Consider the following 19,957-nt stretch of genomic DNA (forward strand, 5'->3'; position numbering starts at 1 on the left):
ATTTAACTTGTCGACCAAGCATATTTTTTGCTAGAAAATAACTTGGAACCCCCAAACATTAAATATTTTTGTTGGCAGAGACACTAGAAAAAAAAATGGTCAATGTTACAACATTTTACATTGCACTGTATTTGCGCAATGGTTTTCAAACACAATTTTTTGGAAAGAATGAACTTTAAAAACACAATAAATAACCCAATTTTGGGGTAAAATATAAAAGATGATGTTACGCAGAGAAAATAGATACCTAGCAAGTCACGCTATAAAACTGCGCACACTCGTGGAATGGCGACAAGCTACGATACTTAAAAATCTCCATAGGCAACTCTTTCAAAATTTTTATAGGTTACCTGTCTAAACCTCCTCGCCTGATAGTTTCCAGCCATAAACCCCCAGTAAACCATTTGCAAACCGCAACAACGTGCATATTGTAGTCGGCACGTGGTTAAACTACTTAACTAAAATGTGTATGTGCTGTCCAAAGCAAACACAGTTTGATTACCAACATATCTTTCAAAATCAACTAATAAACCTGCCTGGAGTTTGCATGTTCACCCTGTGCCTGCACGGGTTTCCTCCGGGTACTCTGGTTTCCTCCCACACTCCAAAGACATGCCGGTAGGTTAATTGGCTCATGTCTAAATTCTAAATTGGCCCTAGTATGTGTATGTATGAATGTGAGTTAGGGACCTTAGACTGTAAGCTCATCGAGGGCAGGGACTGATGTGAATGCATAATATATAGGTGAAACGCTGCGTAAATTGGTGACGCTATATAAGTACTTTAATAAATAAATAAATAAAAAATAAATGGAAGGAGCCGTTTGTCGAAATGGACAATACAGACTTTCTGCCACAAACATTTAATGCACAGGGGCTATAGTGACAGAGGCATTAAAAGGTTTAGCAAAACACTGTTTAATTGATACGAGTTTTATGTTTAATGCATTTATGAAAACCAAACATCTTGATCACCACTTTACAGAACCATTCTATGGCACTGTACCTCTTGGTGGCAGATCATAGTCACCTGCAAGTTTAGCGCCTTCGTTTTCAGCACTGGCAACCTGGTACGGTATATTTGGACACAGGTAGGCGTTACAGCACCAAACAACTGTTAAGACCCATTAAGAACCACCTGAACTGATGTTACATTACCATTGTGTATTGACAGACCATTTACAACTGACGCTGTGTAAAATCAATCTTAAAAACAGAATGCAATGATTTGCAAATCTCATAAAACCATATATTTTATTGACAATAGAAAACATCAAAATGTTTAAACTGAGAAAATGTACCATTTTAAGAAAAAATTAAGGTCATTCTGAAATTGATGGCTCATCTCAAAAAAGTTGGAACAGGGCGATGTTTAAATGTCTGGGAACCGAGACCAGATGCTGGAGTTTTAGGAGAGAATTTTTGCCCCATTCGTGCCCGTTATAGGATTCTAACTGCTCAACAGTTCTGGGTCTTCTTTGTTGTATTTTTCGTTTCATGATGTGCCAAATATTGGTGAATTCAATTGGTGAAAGGTCTGGACTGCAGGCAGGCCAGTTTAATACCTGAACTCTTCTACTATAAAGCATGCTGTTGTCATAGATGCTGAAGATTATTTAGCATTGTCCTGCTGAAATATGCAAAGCCTTCCCTGAAAAAAGATGTTGTCTGGATAGGAGCTTATGTAGCTCTAAAACCTGGATATCTTTCAGTATTGATGCTGCCTTTCCAGATGTGCAAGCTGCCTATTTCATATGCACTAATGCCATCAGAGATGCAGGCTTTTGAGAGTTGGTCCCTCTCCTCTTTAGTCTGGATGATGCAGCACCCAGGGTTGCCAAAAATAATGTCAAATTTCGATTTGTCTGACCACAGAACAGTTTTCCACTTTGCAACAGATCATTTTTAATTAGCTTTCACCTGGAGAAGACAGCAGTGTTTCTGGATCATGTTCAGATATGGCTTCTTCTTTGCATGATAGAGCTTTAACTTGCATTTTTGGATAGCACACCGAACTATGTTCATAGACCGTGATTTCTAGTCATATTTCTGAGCCCATGCAGTGATGTCCATCACAGAATCATGCCTGTTTTTAACGTAGAGCAGTCTGAGGGCCTGAAGATCACAGGAATCTAATATTGCAATTGGGCCTTTGTCCTTTGCACACAGAGATTTCTCCAGATTTTCAGAATCTTGTTGACATTATGTATTGTAGGTGGTGATACAGTGTATCTGGAAAGTATTCACAGCACTTTTTCCACATTTTGTTATATTACAGCCTTATTCCAAAATTGATTAAATTAATTATTTTCCTCAAAATTCTACAAACAATACCCCATAATGACAATGTGAAAGAAGTTTGTTTGAAATCTTTGCAAATTTATTAAAAATAAAAAACGGAAAGAAAAAAAAAAATCACATGTACATAAGTATTCATTGCCTTTGCTGAATACTTTGTTGAAGCACCTTTGGCACCAATTACAGCCCCAAGTCTTTTTGAGTATGATGCTACAAGTTCAGCACACCTATTTTTGGGCAGTTTCTCCCATTCTTCTTTGCAGGACCTCTCAAGCTCCATAAGGTTGGATGAGGATAGTCGGTGCACAGCCATTATCATATCTCTCCAGAGATGTTCAATCAGGTTCAAGTCTGGGCCACTCAAGGACATTCACAGAGTTGTCCCGTAGGCATTCCTTTGTTATCTTGGCTGTGTGCCTAAGGTCGTTGTACTTTTGGAAGATGAACCTTCATCCCTGTCTGAGATCCAGAGCACTCTAAAGCAGGTTTTCATCAAGGATGTCTCTGTACAATGCTGCATTCATCTTTCCCTCGATCCTGACTAGTCTCCCAGTTCCTGCCGCTGAAAAACATCCCCACAGCACGATGCTGCCACCACTATGCTTCACTGTAGGGTTGGTATTGGCCAGATGATGCCCGATGCCTGGTTTCCTCCAGACATTGCGCATGCCATTCAACCAAATAGTTAAATCTATTTTGATCAGATCAGAGAAGTTTGTTTCTCATGGTCAGAGTCCTTCAGATGCCTTTTGGCAAACCCCAGACGGGCTGTCATTTCTTCTGTCTGGCCACTCTACCATATAGGCCTGATTGGTGGAGTACTGCAGAGATGGTTTTTCTTCTGGAAGTTTCTCCTCTCTCCACAGAGAAACACTGGAGCTATGTCAGAGTGACCAATGGGTTCTTGGTCACCTCCCTGACTAAAGCCTTCTCTCCAAATCGCTCAGTTTGGCCAGGCGGTTCCAAACTTCTTCCATTTATGGACAATGGAAGCCACTGTGCTCATTGGGACCTTCAATACTGCAGACATTCTTTTGTACCATTCCCGAGATCTGTGCCTCGATACAAACCTGTCTCGGAGGTCTACAGACAATTCCTTGGACTTCATGGCTTGGTTTGTGCTCTGACATGCACTGTATTAACTGTGAGACCTTATATAGACAGGCGTGTGCCTTTCCAAATCATGTCCAATTAACTGAATTTACTACAGGTGGACTCCAAACAAGTTGTACAAACACCTCAAGGATGATCAGTGGAAACAGGATGCACCTGAGCTAAATTTTAAGTGTCATGGCAAAGGCTGTGAATACTTATGTACATGTTTTTTGTTTTTAATAAATTTGAGAAGATTTCAAACAAACTTCTTTCACGTTGTCATTATGGGGTATTTTTTGTAGAATTTTGAGGAAAATAATAAAATTCAATCCATTTTGGAATAAGGCTTGGTTCAAACTGCCGTGCCAAGCAGCTCACAGCAGGGGTCTGGTGCGTCCCTGTTCTGTTTTTTAGGTCTAATTTCAGTCCAAATTTTGGCTAAATTCGGACCTGAAATGGACCAGAGGACGCATAGGACTCCTGTGAAATTCGCTCCGCAGCCATCCTGGAGCTGTGTGAACCATCTCCTCCATGATGACATCACGGAGCTGGTGGATGTTAGAGATCTTGCGCTCCTCCACCTTCCTTTTGAGGATGCCCCACATCCTTTTCAATAGGGTTTAGGTCTGGAGACATGTTTGGCAAGTTCATCACCTTTACCCTCAGCTTCTTTAGCAAGGCAGTGGTTGTCTTGGAGGTGTGTTTGGGGTCGTTATGTTGAAATACTGCCCTGTGGCCCAGTCTCCGAAGGGAGGGGGATCGTGCTCTGCTTCAGTATGTCACCGTACATGTTGGCATTCATGATTCCCTCAATGAACTGTAGCTCCCCAGCATTCATGCTGCCCCAGACCATGACACTCCCACCACCATGCTTGACTGTAGGCAAGACACACTTACCTGGTTGCCGTCACACATGCTTGACACCATCTGAACCAAATACGTTTATCTTGGTCTCATTAGACCACAGGACATGGTTCCAGTAAACCATGTTCTTAGTCTGCTTGTCTTCAGCATACTCTTTGCGGGCTTTCTTGTGCATCATCTTTAGAAGAGGCTTCCTTCTGGGACGACAGCCATGCAGACCAATTTGATGCAGTGTGCGGCGTATGGTCTGAGCACTGACAGGCTGACCCCCAGACCTTCAACCTCTGCAGCAATGCTGGCAGCATTCATACGTCTATCTCCCAAAGACAACCTCTGGATATGACGCTGAGCACATGCACTCAACTTCTTTGGTCAAACATGGCGAGGCCTATTCTGAGTGGAACCTGTCCTGTTAAACTGCTGTATGGTCTTGGCCACCATTCTGAAGCTCAGTTTCAGAATCTTGGCAATCTTCTTATAGCCTAGGCAATCTTTATGTAGACCAACTTTTTTTTTTTTTTCAGATTCTCAGAGAGTTCTTTTCCATGAGGTGCCATGTTGAACTTCCAGTGATCAGTATGAGAGAGTGAGAGCGATGACACCAAATTTAACACACCTGCTCCTCATTCACACCAGAGACCTTGTAAAACGAACAAGTCACATGACACCGGAGAGGGAAAATGGCTAATTGGGCCCAATTTGGACATTTTCACTTAGGGGTGTACTCACTTTTGTTGCCAGCGGTTTAGACATTAATGGCTGTGTGTTGAGTTATTTTGAGGGGACAGCAAATTTACACTGTTATACAAGCTGTACACTCACTACTTTACATTGTAGCAAAGTGTCATTTCTTCAGTGTTGTCACATGAAAAGATATAATAAATTATTTACAAAAATGTGAGGGGTGTACTCACTTTTGTGAGATACTGTACATCATGCGCAAACATAATGTGATCCGGAAGTGCCACGGTGCTATGATTAAACAACGCAAATAATAGCAGTCCAAAAAAACTGTCTCTGAGTTCCAATGCAAGTGAATCACTTTAAGAATACATACATGTGATCCAATAACAAGGTTTCAAAATCTTAAAAGGTGCTCTACTTTAATGATATGCCACTCCAAGACACCGTTCTGTGTTTTGTGATCCAAAGTGGCCATTAGGTAGTGCTCACTCAACAGCTACAGTGCATCCCTTATGATTATAAGGAGTTCAATATTAGGGTTGTCCTGATACCACTTTTTTAAGACCGAGTACAAGAACCGATACTTTTTTTCAAGTAGTCACCGATACCGATTACCGATACTTTTTTTTAATGTCACGTGACAGTGTTTTTTGGGGGTTTTTTTACAATTTTTTTTGTGTTTTTTTACAATGCTTTCTTTTTTTTCTTTTTTTTAGGGAGGGAGGGGGTGGATGGTGTCTGTGTGTTTTTTTATTTTAATTTTTAATTATTTTTTACAATAATTTGTTTTTATTATTTATTGCAATACTTTTTTTTTTTAATCAGACCTGTTGGGGGGCTTTGTGAGATATCAGGGGTCTTAATAGACCCCTGAAATCACCCCCTTGAGACAGAGAAAGAGAACGAGGATAGAGATTCCCCAGTTCATTTCTCTGCAGCCTCAGCTGCACTGAAAATGAATGGAGAGAAGACAGCGGCTCCTCTCCATTCATAAACTGAGACATCGTAATCACAGGAGATTACAATGTTTCAGTTATGTGAATGGACAGTCAGTGATCACTGACTCTGTTCGTACAAAGGAAGGAGGATGACATGGAGAGGGACAACAGAACGGAGGGGGACACGGAGGAAAACTGGAGTGGGACAGCAGCAGAAAGGAGGGAGACAGCAGCAGAACAGCGGGGGACACAGAGGAAGAAAGGAGGGGGACAGCAGAATGGCGGGGGACAGCAGCAGAACGGCGGAGGACACGGAGGAAGAAAGGAGGGGGACAGCAGAACGGAGGGGGCATGGAGGGGGACTGGAGGAGGATGCAGTGACAGTCAGCGGTGATTGTGTGTGGGGGAGTTACAAGCACCGATCACTGTTGTATAGATTTCAATAAAGCAGCTGAAAGGGGGGGGGGAAGCTTGTAACTCCCCCACGCACCGACCACCGCTGACTGTCCAGGTATCGGGTGAAGTATTGGGAGCATTTGCCCGAGTACAAGTACTCAGGCAAATGCTTGGTATCGGTGCGGATACAGATACTAGTATCGGGACAACCCTAGTCAATATGCATCTTGTGCTGTATCAAGATCAGTCTTTCCAATGTTCCACCACTTCAGGGTGGTCACAGACTATGTATGTTTACAACTTCACATGTCACTCAGAGGGAAAAAAGGAAGATATTGTGCAACAAATTTATTTGTAAAAATGTGATAAAAATGCTTAGTATCCAATCACATTTAAAAGTGCCTCATCCGCCATCTGGTAAGACCAGCCAAACTAACTGCTGCAATCGCTGCTGCTCACCTGGATACTGAAGCCAACGTGTATTCCAGGCGGAGGAAGTGATGTCACCGGATGTGACATAATAGACTGGAAGCCCTGCCTTATGCGTTTCTGGGGAAAGGAGGAGAAGGTGCATTCTTCTTGATTGAGAAGCAGAGGGAAGTCAAACAGCAAAACGTCCATCACCTCCATTACTAGCAGTCATTTTGTAAAAGTCAACAAGCCCAAATGTATTCTTTAATTTGTTTTACTTTTAAGATGCATTATTTGAGCCTGTGCCACATAACAGATCTATTTAGTGTCCGGACTACTGTGAACAAACCCTTAGAGCAAGCCTATCATAAAAACCCATTGCCCCAGCTTTCCTAAACATCCTCCAGTAACATTGTAAGGACAGCAGAAGGGATCTGAGCAGCAGTATGGGCCTATTCGTATTTCTACAGTCCACTGCAGTGTGTTAATGCACACTATGTTAAACCAGCCCTTTCCTTATGCATGGGCTGACAACACACCTCAATGGACAAACTAGTAGGCACATACCACACTGTGTTGGCAGCTACTGTACAGTGAGGTTTCATTGACAATAATTGGCATTGTACTAGAGCTGCACAAATAATCGTAAAAAAATTGTGATCTCGATTCACCCCCTCTGACTATCTGTCCTGCTGAGTTTTCTTTCATATAAACAAGTGGAGAGATTATCTGCTCACTCAGCTGTCAAAAGAAAGCTTTGGGGCAGTCTGCCAAGTTTAGAACTTGAAACATTGTAACTAACTTCCTTCTTAGATCAAAGGGATAGAACTTCTGTGTAAACAAATAACCTGCCAAGTTTTAAACAACGTGTAAACGCAGGAAGTTTAACCATTTAAAGTCTAAATCTTTTTCTGACACTATTTTTTTTTAGCAGAGACCCTAGGGTATAAAATGGCAATTGCTGCAATATTTTATGCAACACTATTTGCCCAGCAGTCTTTTAAATGCATTTTTTTGGGAAAAAATACACTTCAATAAATTAAAAAAAAAAAATGAAACAGTAAAGTTAGCACAATTTTTTTTGTTTTAATGTGAAAGATGATGTTACGCCGTGAGAATCGCGAGAGAATCGTGATCTATCCTCTAAGCAAAAAAATCGTGATTCTCATTTTAGCCAGAATCATGCAGCTCTACATTGTACAATGCCATTAGAAAATAACTGTGCTAAAAAAAAATTTAAAAAAACACATACACTCCCCTTTTGGAACAAATAAGCCAACAAATAATATTCCACAAGCGAAGAAAACAGGTGAAAATGATTTTGTATCATATACAAGTCAGTGAGCACTCCTCAGTGCTTCTGATTCAATGCCATAGAAGATATTCCACACCGCTAGTGAGTAAATCCTTCACCATTAACAGTACTCACTCACCAGAACTTCTTTAATACAGAGTGTTCCATCCACTCAAACAGGGATGTCAGGATAAGTTAGGTTTGCTCAATGTACGCTGGATCTTTAAACCACCCAGGATTCACCGTCTCTAATTCACTCATATCATGAGAAAGGTGCCATCATAGTGCAACATGTTTATTTGTAAAATGTATATACTAATTGGCATTGCACTGCAATGCACATACAACCAGAAGTTACCACATTGTGAGTGTGAATGGACTGAAAAAAGGTAGGTATACGCACTGGGGGAAGCCTAGGACAAGCTGCAGTGCAGGTAAATGGTTGAGAATTTACTTACAACTGATACAATCAAAAGAAATCAAAAAGGATACAATGATTTTCGGTATTTGGGAGGGGGGGGTGCAAAACAGCATGGTTTACTTCAATTGCTCCTTGTACAAAAAGAAAAAAAGTATTATTTTTGCATTATGTCCATACCTGAAGGTAACTGATCCGTAAAGCTGCCTGCAAGACCTCTTGCTCTATGGAATGCCCGTGCCAAGCACATGCCTAAAGCCAAAAAAAAAAAAAAAAAAAACAAACACATTATAAGTAGAAATAAAAACAAACAAAAACGGCAGACATATTCAAGTACAGCGGTTAAAAATGGCAAATTATTTGTCAGAATTCTAGATGCTGGAGCATAACCTTAGCTCTAATGAACAGGTATTGAAAAATGCAATTGCAGTCTCTGGGCATTGTCCCACCAAGCAACAAGATTCTTCCTTGAAATTTCTAACCTGCAATGTAAACATCTGGAACTAGACTGGTTTCTATAGGCAACAAAAGCACTTTTAATACACAAAGCCTTATGTTCAGAAAGTAGAATGGGTGCTCTTGGCAGGCCATATGACAGACCTACCAAAAATAAGACAGCCCACACTCATTAGATGCTGGCCTATCAAAAAGAGAATATCTTTACAATTTCTCAAATTTCTAAACTCAAGAGGCTTATCTATAAAAGGAGACCAACACAGGGTTAAAAATGAAAATGATTGGTTTTCTGACAATTTTTGCCCACTGCTTTAACAGCTGCAGAATAATGGTGCATTGCAGTTTGCAAGAGATGTCACAATTGTTGAATTTCTGATATCTTTGTAAACTAGTACCAAAGTGACAAACTGGAACACAACTGTTGAATTTGTACAAAGGCAGTCTGAGATTAAAGTAAAGGAGTACCACATCTGAACATATCAAAGCATAGAGAAGAAAACTGAAATAAGCAGGACTAACCAAGGATTACACAGAAAAGGCATAAAGTAAAAATACCAATATTTATAAAATGCATCAACATGTCTTAAAAAAAATAAAAAAATCCCCAACAAACAGGGGTATTCCCAAAAACCTCCATTAAACTGTGTCGGTCTGTTACAATCTTGGGACTGTTGACCTGAGCACCCCTTAAAAACCTCTAGTACTGTACAGGTGGATCCCTGCCTATGTTTTTATACATATGCAGTATGGCACACATGGCCTTGTCCTTTTCCCCTCCTCGGTGTTCCTTGATCACACCCCTACATTCAACGCGGAATGACCCCACACTGTGTCTCCACCCTGATGAGGCATTGGCAGCTGTGTTTTTATCCAGTTGTTGACCTCTAATGAATCTTGAGGAAACCTGGACAGCCTGTCAATAATAGGGTTGCACGGATACCAGTATTGGTGCCAATACTAAGCATTTGCATGATTACTTATACTCGTGCAAATGCTCCGATACCTGAAACTGATACTTTTGCGATTTGAGCCCATACAAAATGTATGGGCTCAAATCACACTGCAAAGAATCGCATGTGATTTGAACATAAATTCGGTGTGATTCCTGTCCGAATTACATGTGGTTTCTCCACCGCTTCTGTGTAAACCCAGGTTTGTCAGAGTAACTTCATATCTTTATATGTGGAGGAGAATACACCTTGTCCCTTTTTTGTTTCTACATTAAGGGCCGGTTCACACTGCTGCAATGCGGGAACACTGCGAATCCACTGCGGGTTCCCGCATCGCATGTTTGCTGGCGACACTACCCTATGCGAACTGCTGGGAGTGTCAGGTAAACGTTAATGATACCCCCAAATCAGTTCGCATATTGCAGTGCGAGCTGCAAACTCGGGCAGGAATCGGATCGCATGGGTGTGGACATCCATGCAATCCGATTCTGCTGCGGACAAAAAAAAAAAAAGGATCCTGTGCGCGTTTGATGCAAATTCAGCCATACGATCTTTATGGCTGAAATCGCATCACACAGTGCGGTTTTCACTGCAGTGCGGTGCAAATCACATCCAATCTCTGACATCGCACCAGTGTGAACCGGCCCTAATGCATTTTATTATGTAAAATCTAACATTAATAAATATTTTTACTTTGTAATTTCTGTGTAATCCTTGGATAATTATAAAGCCTGCTTACTCTAATTTACTTCTCGAAGCTTTAACATTTTACATGTATATATACAATGTTATAGTACATACCTGAGTGTTCAAATCACCCTCAGATACAAATGCAGCCAATTGTAATAAATTACATAAGCCAAAAAAATTGGGGTGGGTAGTTAGCTTTAAAGTGGATGTAAACCCAATTCATTAAATTTCACCTAGGCATATATATCTGTAGTGTTTACTTATCTCTCCAAAAGCACTGAGTCCCGTGTGTTTCTGCTGTTTCGTTTCTGTTAACAGCATAACTTTTGACAAGTTCTCCGAGATGGAAGGTAAAAGCAGCCTGAAATGTGTATCAGGGGTGGTTTTTGTCCTGCGTGAGGTGCGAATTTGCCTTGCATTTTGAGGTAGACAGATGCAAATTTACCTCTATTTTACTGAGAATTTACTGCGATTTAACAATTCACAGAGATGTAAACTGTGTGCTGCAAGTTGACTGTAAGTTCAATTGAAACCTATGATGATAAAATTCGCACTGCACCATAGGAATTCGCATCGTACTTGCAGTAAACTTCACCGGGTATAGGAGAGGGTTTACATCCACTTTAGTTTGGAGAACTGGCAAACTTTATAGCTCTATAAAAAGGTACTTTTGCTTTTTCATTTTTTAACGTTTTTGTGATTTTGTAGGCCCTTACAAATAGGGTATTAGTTAATTGCACTTTGGGGGCCTGCCAGATCTTAGCAGTCTATTGTGAAGTGCTACTGCTCATGCATTAAAGTGCAATATTTTGCACATTAATATTTGATGTGACAAGACAGCCCATTTCAGTTCATTTTTTCAACAGAAATGTACGAAAAATGTGACTTTTTTCCTTTTTAATGCAGCACACCCTTCACACTGTGTGTAAACATAGCCAGAGAACCATTGGAAAAGTAAACTCAGAGGAATCTTATTCAAAAGCAGCCAAAAAAATGTAAATTATAGTGTCAGTTTTACACAAAAAAAAAAATAGATCTTAACCGCATGCTGACCAGCCGCCATCATTATACTGTGGCAGGTTGGCATGGTTGCATGAATTGCCTTAGGTGTAGAGGTCGACCGATATGGGTTTTTCTCTAGCCAATGCCGATATTTAGAAATTGCGGTGGCCGATATGTGATGCCAATTTTTTTGGGCCGATATATTAGGCCAATTTTTTTTTTTTTCCCTTCATCTCATAAAATCTAACAGTTAGACCCCTTTCACACTGGGGCGTTTTCCAGGCGCTTTTGGGCTAAAAATAGCGCCTGTAAATTGCCTGTAAAATGGCTCCCCTGCAGTCTCAGTGTGAAAGCCCGAGTGCTTTCACACTGAGGCGATGCGCTGGCAGGACATTAAAAAAAAAGTCCTGCAAGCAGCATCTTTGGAGCAGTGCATACCACTCCTCCACCACTCTTGCCCATTGAAATGAATGCGCACCGCAAAGCGTTTCGGCAGCGGCGCTTCAGGGGCACATTTAACTCCTACCTTGGCCGCTAGCTGGGTTATAAGCACCTCGCTAGCAGCCGAATAGCGACGCTAAAATGGCGGTAAAGCGCCGCTAAAACTAGCAGCGTTTTACCGTCAACGCATGCCCACTCCAGTGTGAAGGCAACCTTAAGTAATAAGTGATACAGAAAATTTTTTACATTTAAATATTTATTAAACAAAACAAACCTCCAAGAAGTTCACTTGTATGTAGAATTTAGATTAAAAAAAAAACAACAAAAACTATATCTTAACCACTTAAGGACTAGCCTCGTTTTGGATTTTAGGTGTTTGCATGTTTAACCACTTCCCGCCCGCCCACCGTCATATGACGTCCTGGGCTTTGGGCGGGTATATCTGAATGATGCCTGTAGTTAGACATCATTCAGATATTGCCGGTTTCAACCGGCGAATCTCTACACCATAGGGACGATCATAGCGGCCATTCCGAATTGGCCTGGTAGGGAAGTGGTTAAAAATCGTTTTTTGCTATAAAATTACTTAGAACCCCCAAACGTTATATATGGTTTTTCTTCTAACACCCTAGAGAATAAAATGGCAGTCGTTGCAATTAATTTTTTTTTGCATCGTATTTGCGCAGCGGTCTTAAAAGCGCACTTTTTTTGGAAAAAATTCACTTTTTTGAATTTTTTGAATAAAAAAATAAGACAACAGTAAAGTTAGCCCAATTTTTTTTTATATTGTGAAATATAATGTTATGCCAAGTAAATTGATACCCAACATGTCACGCTTCAAAATTGCGCCCGTTCGTGCAATAGCGTCAAACTTTTACCCTCAAAAATCTCCATAGGCGATGTTTAAAAAATTCTACAGGTTGCATATTTTGCGTTACAGAGGAGGTCTAGGGCTAGAATTATTGCTCTCGCTCTACCGGTCGTGGCAATACCTCACGTGTGGGTTGACCACAGTTTTCATATGCGGGCGCTACTCACGTATGCGTTCGCTTCTGCGCGCGAGCTCGTCGGGACGGGGTTTTTTTTTTATTTTTATTTTTTTTTTTTTTATTATTTTACATTATTTTAGTTATTTTTACACTGTAATGTAAACATTCCTTGTAATAGAAAAAAGCATGAAAGGACCTCTTAAATATGAGATCTGGGGTCAAAAAGACCTCAGATCTCATATTTACACTAAAATGCAATAAAAAAAAAAAAAAGTCATTTAAAAAAAAATCGAATCCACCGCAGGGACCACTTTTATCTGAAAGCCGGCCGCCGCACGAAAACAGGGATACCGGGGTTATGGCAGCTAGCTGCTGCCATAACAACCATATACCCCTTCAAAGTTTGGACGTACATCGTCGTGCGGCGGTCGGCAAGTGGTTAAATATTAAATACACAAAAACAGGTAATCAAAACTTTTGGACGAAAAAAAATGGGCTAACTTTACTGCTTAGTTTTTTTTTTTTTTAATTCATTAGTGTATTTTTTCAAAAAATATTGCGTTTGAAAGACCGCTGCGCAAATACCGTGTGACATAAAATACTGCAACAACCGCTATTTTATTCCCTAGGGTCTCTGCTAAAAAAATATATATAATGTTTGGGGGTTCTAAGTGATTTTCTAGCAGAAAATACAGGATTTTTACTTGTAAGCAACAAGTGTCAGAAAAGATTTAGTCTTTAAATTGTTAAACTGAGAGTTCAGTCCATTGATAAGTGTAAACATTGTATCTCTTCAGGTTCTTTTATCAGACTTGGCAGGCTGCCCAGAGAGGAGAGAAGTCGCTTCACAGAAGACTTCAGGCAACTTGCATTGACTTCTATTACAGAAGTCATTTGCAAGTCGCGCTGAAGTTATATCTGCCTTTTTTATCAGCACAATCGGCCGATGCAGATTAAGTAAAAAATGGCAAATATCGGCCGATATATCGGTCGACCTCCACTTAGGTGTACGTCGGCAGCTTCAAGAACTCTAGGGCGTGTGCAGGGGCCCGCGGTCGCTCCTCAGAGAGTCAGAACGGGGATCTGTCAATGTAAACACAACGTTTTGTCAGGGGAGTAGAGAGAGATCTGCTGTCCCTAGTGATCAAGAACAGCGATCTCTCTCCTCCTCTAGTCACTACACTCCTCCCCACAGTTAAAAACACCTCCCTAGGGAACACGTAACCTCTTGATCGCCCCCAAATGTTAACCCCTTCTCCGCCAGTGACATTTATACAGTAATTAGTGGCTATGTTTAGGTCTGATCGCTGTATAGATGTCAATGGTCCCAAAAAATGCCAAAAGTGTCCGATCTGTCCGCCGCAGTCCCACTAAAAATCGCTGACCACCGCCATTACTAGTGAAAAAAAAAGTTATAATAAAAATGCCATAAATCTATCCCATGTTTTGTAGACGCTATAAGTTTTGCGCGAGGACATACATTTTGCATAAATTTTGTTTGTGTACAATGTGACATGACCGCGCAATTGTCAGTTAACCACCTCAGCCCTGGAGGATTTGGCTGCAGAATGACCGTCTATTTTTTGCGATTCGGCACTGCGTCGCTTTAACTGACGTTTGCGCGGTTGTACGACGTTGTACCCAAACAAAATTGACATCCTTTTTTTCCCACAAATCGAGCTTTCTTTTGGTGGTATTTGATCATCTCTGCAATTTTTATTTTTTGCGCTATAAACAAAAAAAGAGTGGCAATTTTGAAAAAAAACTACATATTTTTGGGGGAAAAAAAATTGCATTTTTATTAGTTTTTTTTTTAATAGTAATGGCGGCGATCTGCAATTTTTATCGTGATTGCGACATTATGGCGGACACATCGGACATTTTTGACACTATTTTGAGACCATTGTCATTTATACAGCTATCAGTGCTATAAAAATGCATTGATTACTGTGTAAATGACACTGACAGTGAAGGGGTTAACCACTAGGGGGCGGTGAAGGGGTTAAGTGTGTCCTAGGGTGTGATTCTAACTGTGAGGGGGCTGGGCTTGAACACACAGGACAGTGATCGCTGCTCTTGATGACAGAGAGCAGTAGATCATTGTCCTGTCACTAGGCAGAACGGGGAATGCTTTGTTTACAAAAGCATCTCCCCGTTCTACCTCTCCATGACACAATCGCCGGGAGACTGGTGGACATCGAGACCCGCAGATGCGACCCCGGAGCACGCGATGGGGGCGAGCGTGCCGCCGTGGCATGAAATGCAAAGGGACGTACAGGTACGCCCTTTTGCCCAGCCGTGCCATTCTGCCGAGGTAAATGTACATGCGGCAGTCGGCAAGCGGTTAAAGCGACACAGTGCCGTATAGCAAAAATGGCCTCGTCATTAAGGGGGCAAATCCTTCCGGTATTTAAGTGTTTAAAGTAGATTTACACTTTTGCAGCCAAATTGGAATAACACCTACTTTATATTTGTTACATGTCCCCATTTACATAGCAAAGCTTCATTTTTTTTTTTTTAAAGTGCAGCTTACCGTTTTAGAAGCTCTATAGGGATGGGAGAACGGTTTGGCCCGAGCATGAGTTCGGGTCGAACAATGGCTGTTCGCATGTTTGCCGAACAACCGAATTATCAGGGCATTCAACCATTTGTTCAGCCATGAGAATAGACCACTGGCCAGAACTTGCCCAGTGTGCAATTGAGCTGCTGGGTTGCCCTGCATCCAGTGTGCTTTCCGAATGGGCATTCAATGCTCCTGGAGATTTTGTTACTGATAATAGAACGCGTCTGTCCACAGACTCGGTGGACGGTTTGACATTTATCACAATTTATTTATTTTTATTTATTTCAGGTACTTATATAGCGCCGTCAATTTACGCAGCGCTTTACATATATATATTATACATTCACATCAGTCCCTATACCCTCAAGGAGCTTACAATCTAAGGTCCCTAACTCACATTCATACCTATACTAGGGCCAATTTAGACAGGATCCAATTAACCTACCAGCATGTCTTTGGAGTGTGGGAGGAAACCGGAGTACCCGGAGGAAACCCACGCAGACACAGGGAGAACATGCAAACTCCAGGCAGGTAGTGTCGTGGTCGGGATTCGAACCAGCGACCCTTCTTACTGCTAGGCGAGAGTGCTACCCACTGCGCCACTGTGCCGCCCATACAATGAATCACAATGAATCAGTCCTGGATTACCAGCAGCTCTGAAGTCCCCAATGACAATGTCACTGATTAAGTGTTTTTGGGATGTGGAATCTCTGCAGGACTTCTAGGCTGCCTAGCAATGTGGGTGTTGATTTCATCTGGAAGATTTTTTTTGGTGTAGGTTTCATGGGCACAATTAACACCAAAAGACCGACCAATTTTTCCGCACCTGTTGCTTCTATCCAAAGTCTGTGGAAGATGCACCAGAATTTATCCAAAATAATCTCTAATCTTCTTCCCAGTGCACTATATTGTGGCCCCATCATACAGACTGGCTCCACAAGCTGTTGCTTACAAAATAAAGAAAGCTTGCAGGGAAAAAGTCATTTTTTTGGCTTTATAAATGCAATTATTTCTGCAGCAGCTTCTATACACAGTAAAGATGCGTCACTTTACAGGTAGACTAAGGGGACCCCAGGCACTATATTGAATGGAAATTTTCATATTTATGCTTTCACATTAAGCATCAATAAACCACTGCTCACTTAAAAGTGATGTTTTTTAAAAACTTTTTTTTCATTGACACAATGTCTCCCAGGTCAGTCCCCGGACACCCATAACCATTGTATGCCCAATTACTTGCATATAAGCCTTCAAAATGGGCACTTTTGATTTTTCGCTTTCCAGGTACCATAGACTTCAATAGGGTTCATTATCCGGTTCCAAACTTTCGCGATGTCCGAATGTTCTGGTGTGAGCCGAACTGGGGGTTGTTCGGCCCATCTCTCCTTTAGATCCTCCAGTAAGGAAAAAAAGACTACTAGTTTGTCTTTGTTTATGAGTGGGATGGGTAGCTGCCTGACCTAACAGAGTTAAACAAAATCCGTTGTCGTAAATTCCGATCGTGTGTTCACAATTTCGACGCACAAAGTTGCACGCATGCTCGGAATCAAGCAGAAGAGCCGCACTGGCTATGGAACTTCATTTTTCTCGGCTCGTCGTACGTGTTGTACGTCACAGCTTTCTTGACGTTCGGAATTTACGATTTGTGTGACCGTGTGTATGCAAGAGTTTTAGCCAACATCCGTCGGAAAAAATCCATGGATTTGTTGTCAGTATGTCCGATCATGTCTACGGGGCATAACACTGTTCAAAACACCCGACCGGACATCTCCTCCTGAGAAACATCGATGAAAAAAAAATATATTTTTTTTTTTTCATTTAGGCATGCTGTACGAATGGGAACACATAAAACATATAGCAGGTGTCATGAAGATCCTGCCAGTAACCGGCGGCCCAGGCGCACGGGAACTCGGCCACGGGTTCCACTGCGCATGCGCGAGCGTTCACGGGTGCGGTCACGCACGGGCGCGCGCACTCCCGCTGGTGTCAGGCGGGCTATTTAAACCTGTCTGTCACACTCCATCCCCGCTGTCTGCTCTACAGCGTTCTGTGAGTGTTTCCTGATCTGATCTGTGTATCCTGTTATCTGACCCGGCTTCCTGTTTGACCATCCTGCTATCCGCCTGCACCAGACCCTCTTGGCTTGCCTAAACATCCCTCTGCATTATCCCTGGTACCTCTGCTGTCCGACCACTACCGACCACCGGCTTGTTGACCCTCCGCTGTGTATACCGGCTTCCAGTCTGCTACCTACTGCTTGTTCCTGGTTCCAGTCCAGCGATCCAGTCTGCTACCTACTGCTTGTTCCTGGTTCCAGTCCAGCGTTCCAGGCTACTACCTGCTGTTGTTCCTGGTTCCAGTCCAGCGATCCAGTCTGCTACCTACTGCTTGTTCCTGGTTCCAGTCCAGCGTTCCAGGCTACTACCTGCTGTTGTTCCTGGTTCCAGTCCAGCGATCCAGTCTGCTACCTACTGCTTGCTCCTGGTTCCAGTCCAGCGTTCCAGGCTACTACCTGCTGTTGTTCCTGGTTCCAGTCCAGCGATCCAGTCTGCTACCTACTGCTTGCTCCTGGTTCCAGTCCAGCGTTCCAGGCTACTACCTGCTGCTTGTTCCTGGTTCCAGCCCAGCGATCCAGTCTGCTACCTACTGCTTGTTCCTGGTTCCAGCCCAGCGTTCCAGGCTACTACCTGCTGTTGTTCCTGGTTCCAGTCCAGCATTCTACTATCCGGCCTGCTGACCTGTTGGGTTCCTGGTCCTACCTGCTTTCCAGTTTCTGTCTTCAGGTTCCTGACTCCAGAGGGTGCCACCACTACTGTACTTCCAGCAACTGTTGATCCTGCCAGGCACCCATACCACTCTTCACTCCTGATCCTCTGTTTCCATTCCAGGGGAGCGGGAGTGGGAGCTGTAAGGGAGGTCTTTCCCTGCACTTCAGGCTCACAACCTACCAGGTACGTGACAGCAGGGTTTTCTCAAATTTGATTGAAAAAGTGGAAATATACTTTTAAGTCACTTAAAGGGGGAAAAAAAATCAGATCCAATAATATGTCAAAACTAAATATTTGACAAATCATGATTATTCACAGATATAATGTATTTACACTGTCAAGTATTTGGTCAATAAGAGAAAAGGATTAAGAAGATGTTAATCAAAGATGAAAAATGTATTTAATTAAACAGAAGTTTATCACAGATAGACACATACAGGATATTTATTGAAGATAAAGATTATCCTATTGGACAAAGTGTACAGTGAAATAATTATTTCCACCACCAATTAGAAAAAGCTTTGTATTCGTTGAAAGAAAAAAAATAGGCAATCTGTGAATGGCAGCAGTGTTAAGCCAGCAACCCTGTGGTCAGTGTTGAGACAGGAAGCATCTCAGAATTGAACCTAAAAAAAAAAAAAAAAAAAAAAAAATAATATCACAGCCACCTCTGTAGTAGTGTTGACTAGTACAGAGATTGCCAGCTTCCCCTGGCTCCAAGGTGGACCAATGCAAGTATGCAATAGAGAGGAGTTCAGCTTTATAATTATTCAATAGATTGTGAAAATGTATTTAGTGTATGTAACCAATTATGTCTTGGTATCAGCCTTTTATCAATTCCCTGTACAGCAGCACTGTGAGACAAAGGGTCAGCACTGGTAGCCAATTAGACTGTGTTACAATGCACTTGCGCTGACAAGAAAGTAGAGGATGAATGAGCTGGGTGATGACAAATCAACATGCCACTGTTCTCTGCTGTCCAAACAACAGGTTTAGAAAGTATTCAACTGGCAATGTGTTCTTTTGATCAAGCTAGGTTATTGCTGCAGTAGGAGTTGAAGATTTGGCTATGATGAATGGTATGGATGCCTGAAATATAAAACTAGCTTTATATTGAACTATTTTTCTGAATGGTTGCTAAAACAGGAAAACAGCAATGATAGGGTCACTGAACAGAACCACAGGACGAAGCAGGGGATCAAAGATTCAACAAACTCAAGGGGTTTTGGACAATGAAGATCCTTTGATGTTTAATAGCTCTAGAAGTGAGCCAGAGCAAAGTTAGCATCTTTTTTTAGTATAGTGACAGAGTCATTTTAAGGTAGGTCTAGACATTAACGTGGTTGTAAAGTCAGAAGGTTTTTTATCTTAATACATTCTATGCATTAGTATAAAAAGCCTTCTGTGTGTGTAGCAGCCCCCCTAATACTTATCTGAGCCCCATCTCTGTCCAGCGATGTCCATGAGTATCTCAGCTCCCACTGCTGTCAATCGAAGTCAGTTAGCCAATTAGGAGAGAGAGGGGGTAGGGCCGGGCCGCAGCCCCGTGTCTGAATGGACACAGGGAGCTGTGTCTCAGTTCGGGTTCCCCCATAGCAAGCTACTTGTTGTGGGGTCACTAGACAGGAGGGAGGGGCCAAGAGCACTGAAGAGGGACCCGAGATAACAATCACTTTAAGAATTTGGCTGCAAGGTCAAGCA

General features: G+C 41.9%; 1 protein-coding gene across 4 annotated transcripts in view; it reads right to left on the reverse strand.

The window, feature by feature from the left end:
- The window catches only part of CERK (ceramide kinase), a 147,639-nt gene that overhangs the window by 69,880 nt on the left and 57,802 nt on the right, over nt 1-19,957 (reverse strand). For 2 of the 4 annotated variants that reach the window (XM_073619712.1, XM_073619710.1), the window contains exon 2: nt 8,578-8,649. The exons of the other annotated variants lie outside the window; for them this stretch is intronic. In XM_073619712.1, coding sequence (XP_073475813.1) covers nt 8,578-8,649 — 72 coding nt within the window. The remainder of the gene's footprint in view (nt 1-8,577; nt 8,650-19,957) is intronic. 4 annotated transcript variants of the gene reach the window in all.

The sequence above is a fragment of the Aquarana catesbeiana genome, linkage group LG03 (assembly GCF_042186555.1).
Source record: "Aquarana catesbeiana isolate 2022-GZ linkage group LG03, ASM4218655v1, whole genome shotgun sequence".
NCBI classification, from domain to species: Eukaryota; Metazoa; Chordata; class Amphibia; order Anura; family Ranidae; genus Aquarana; species Aquarana catesbeiana.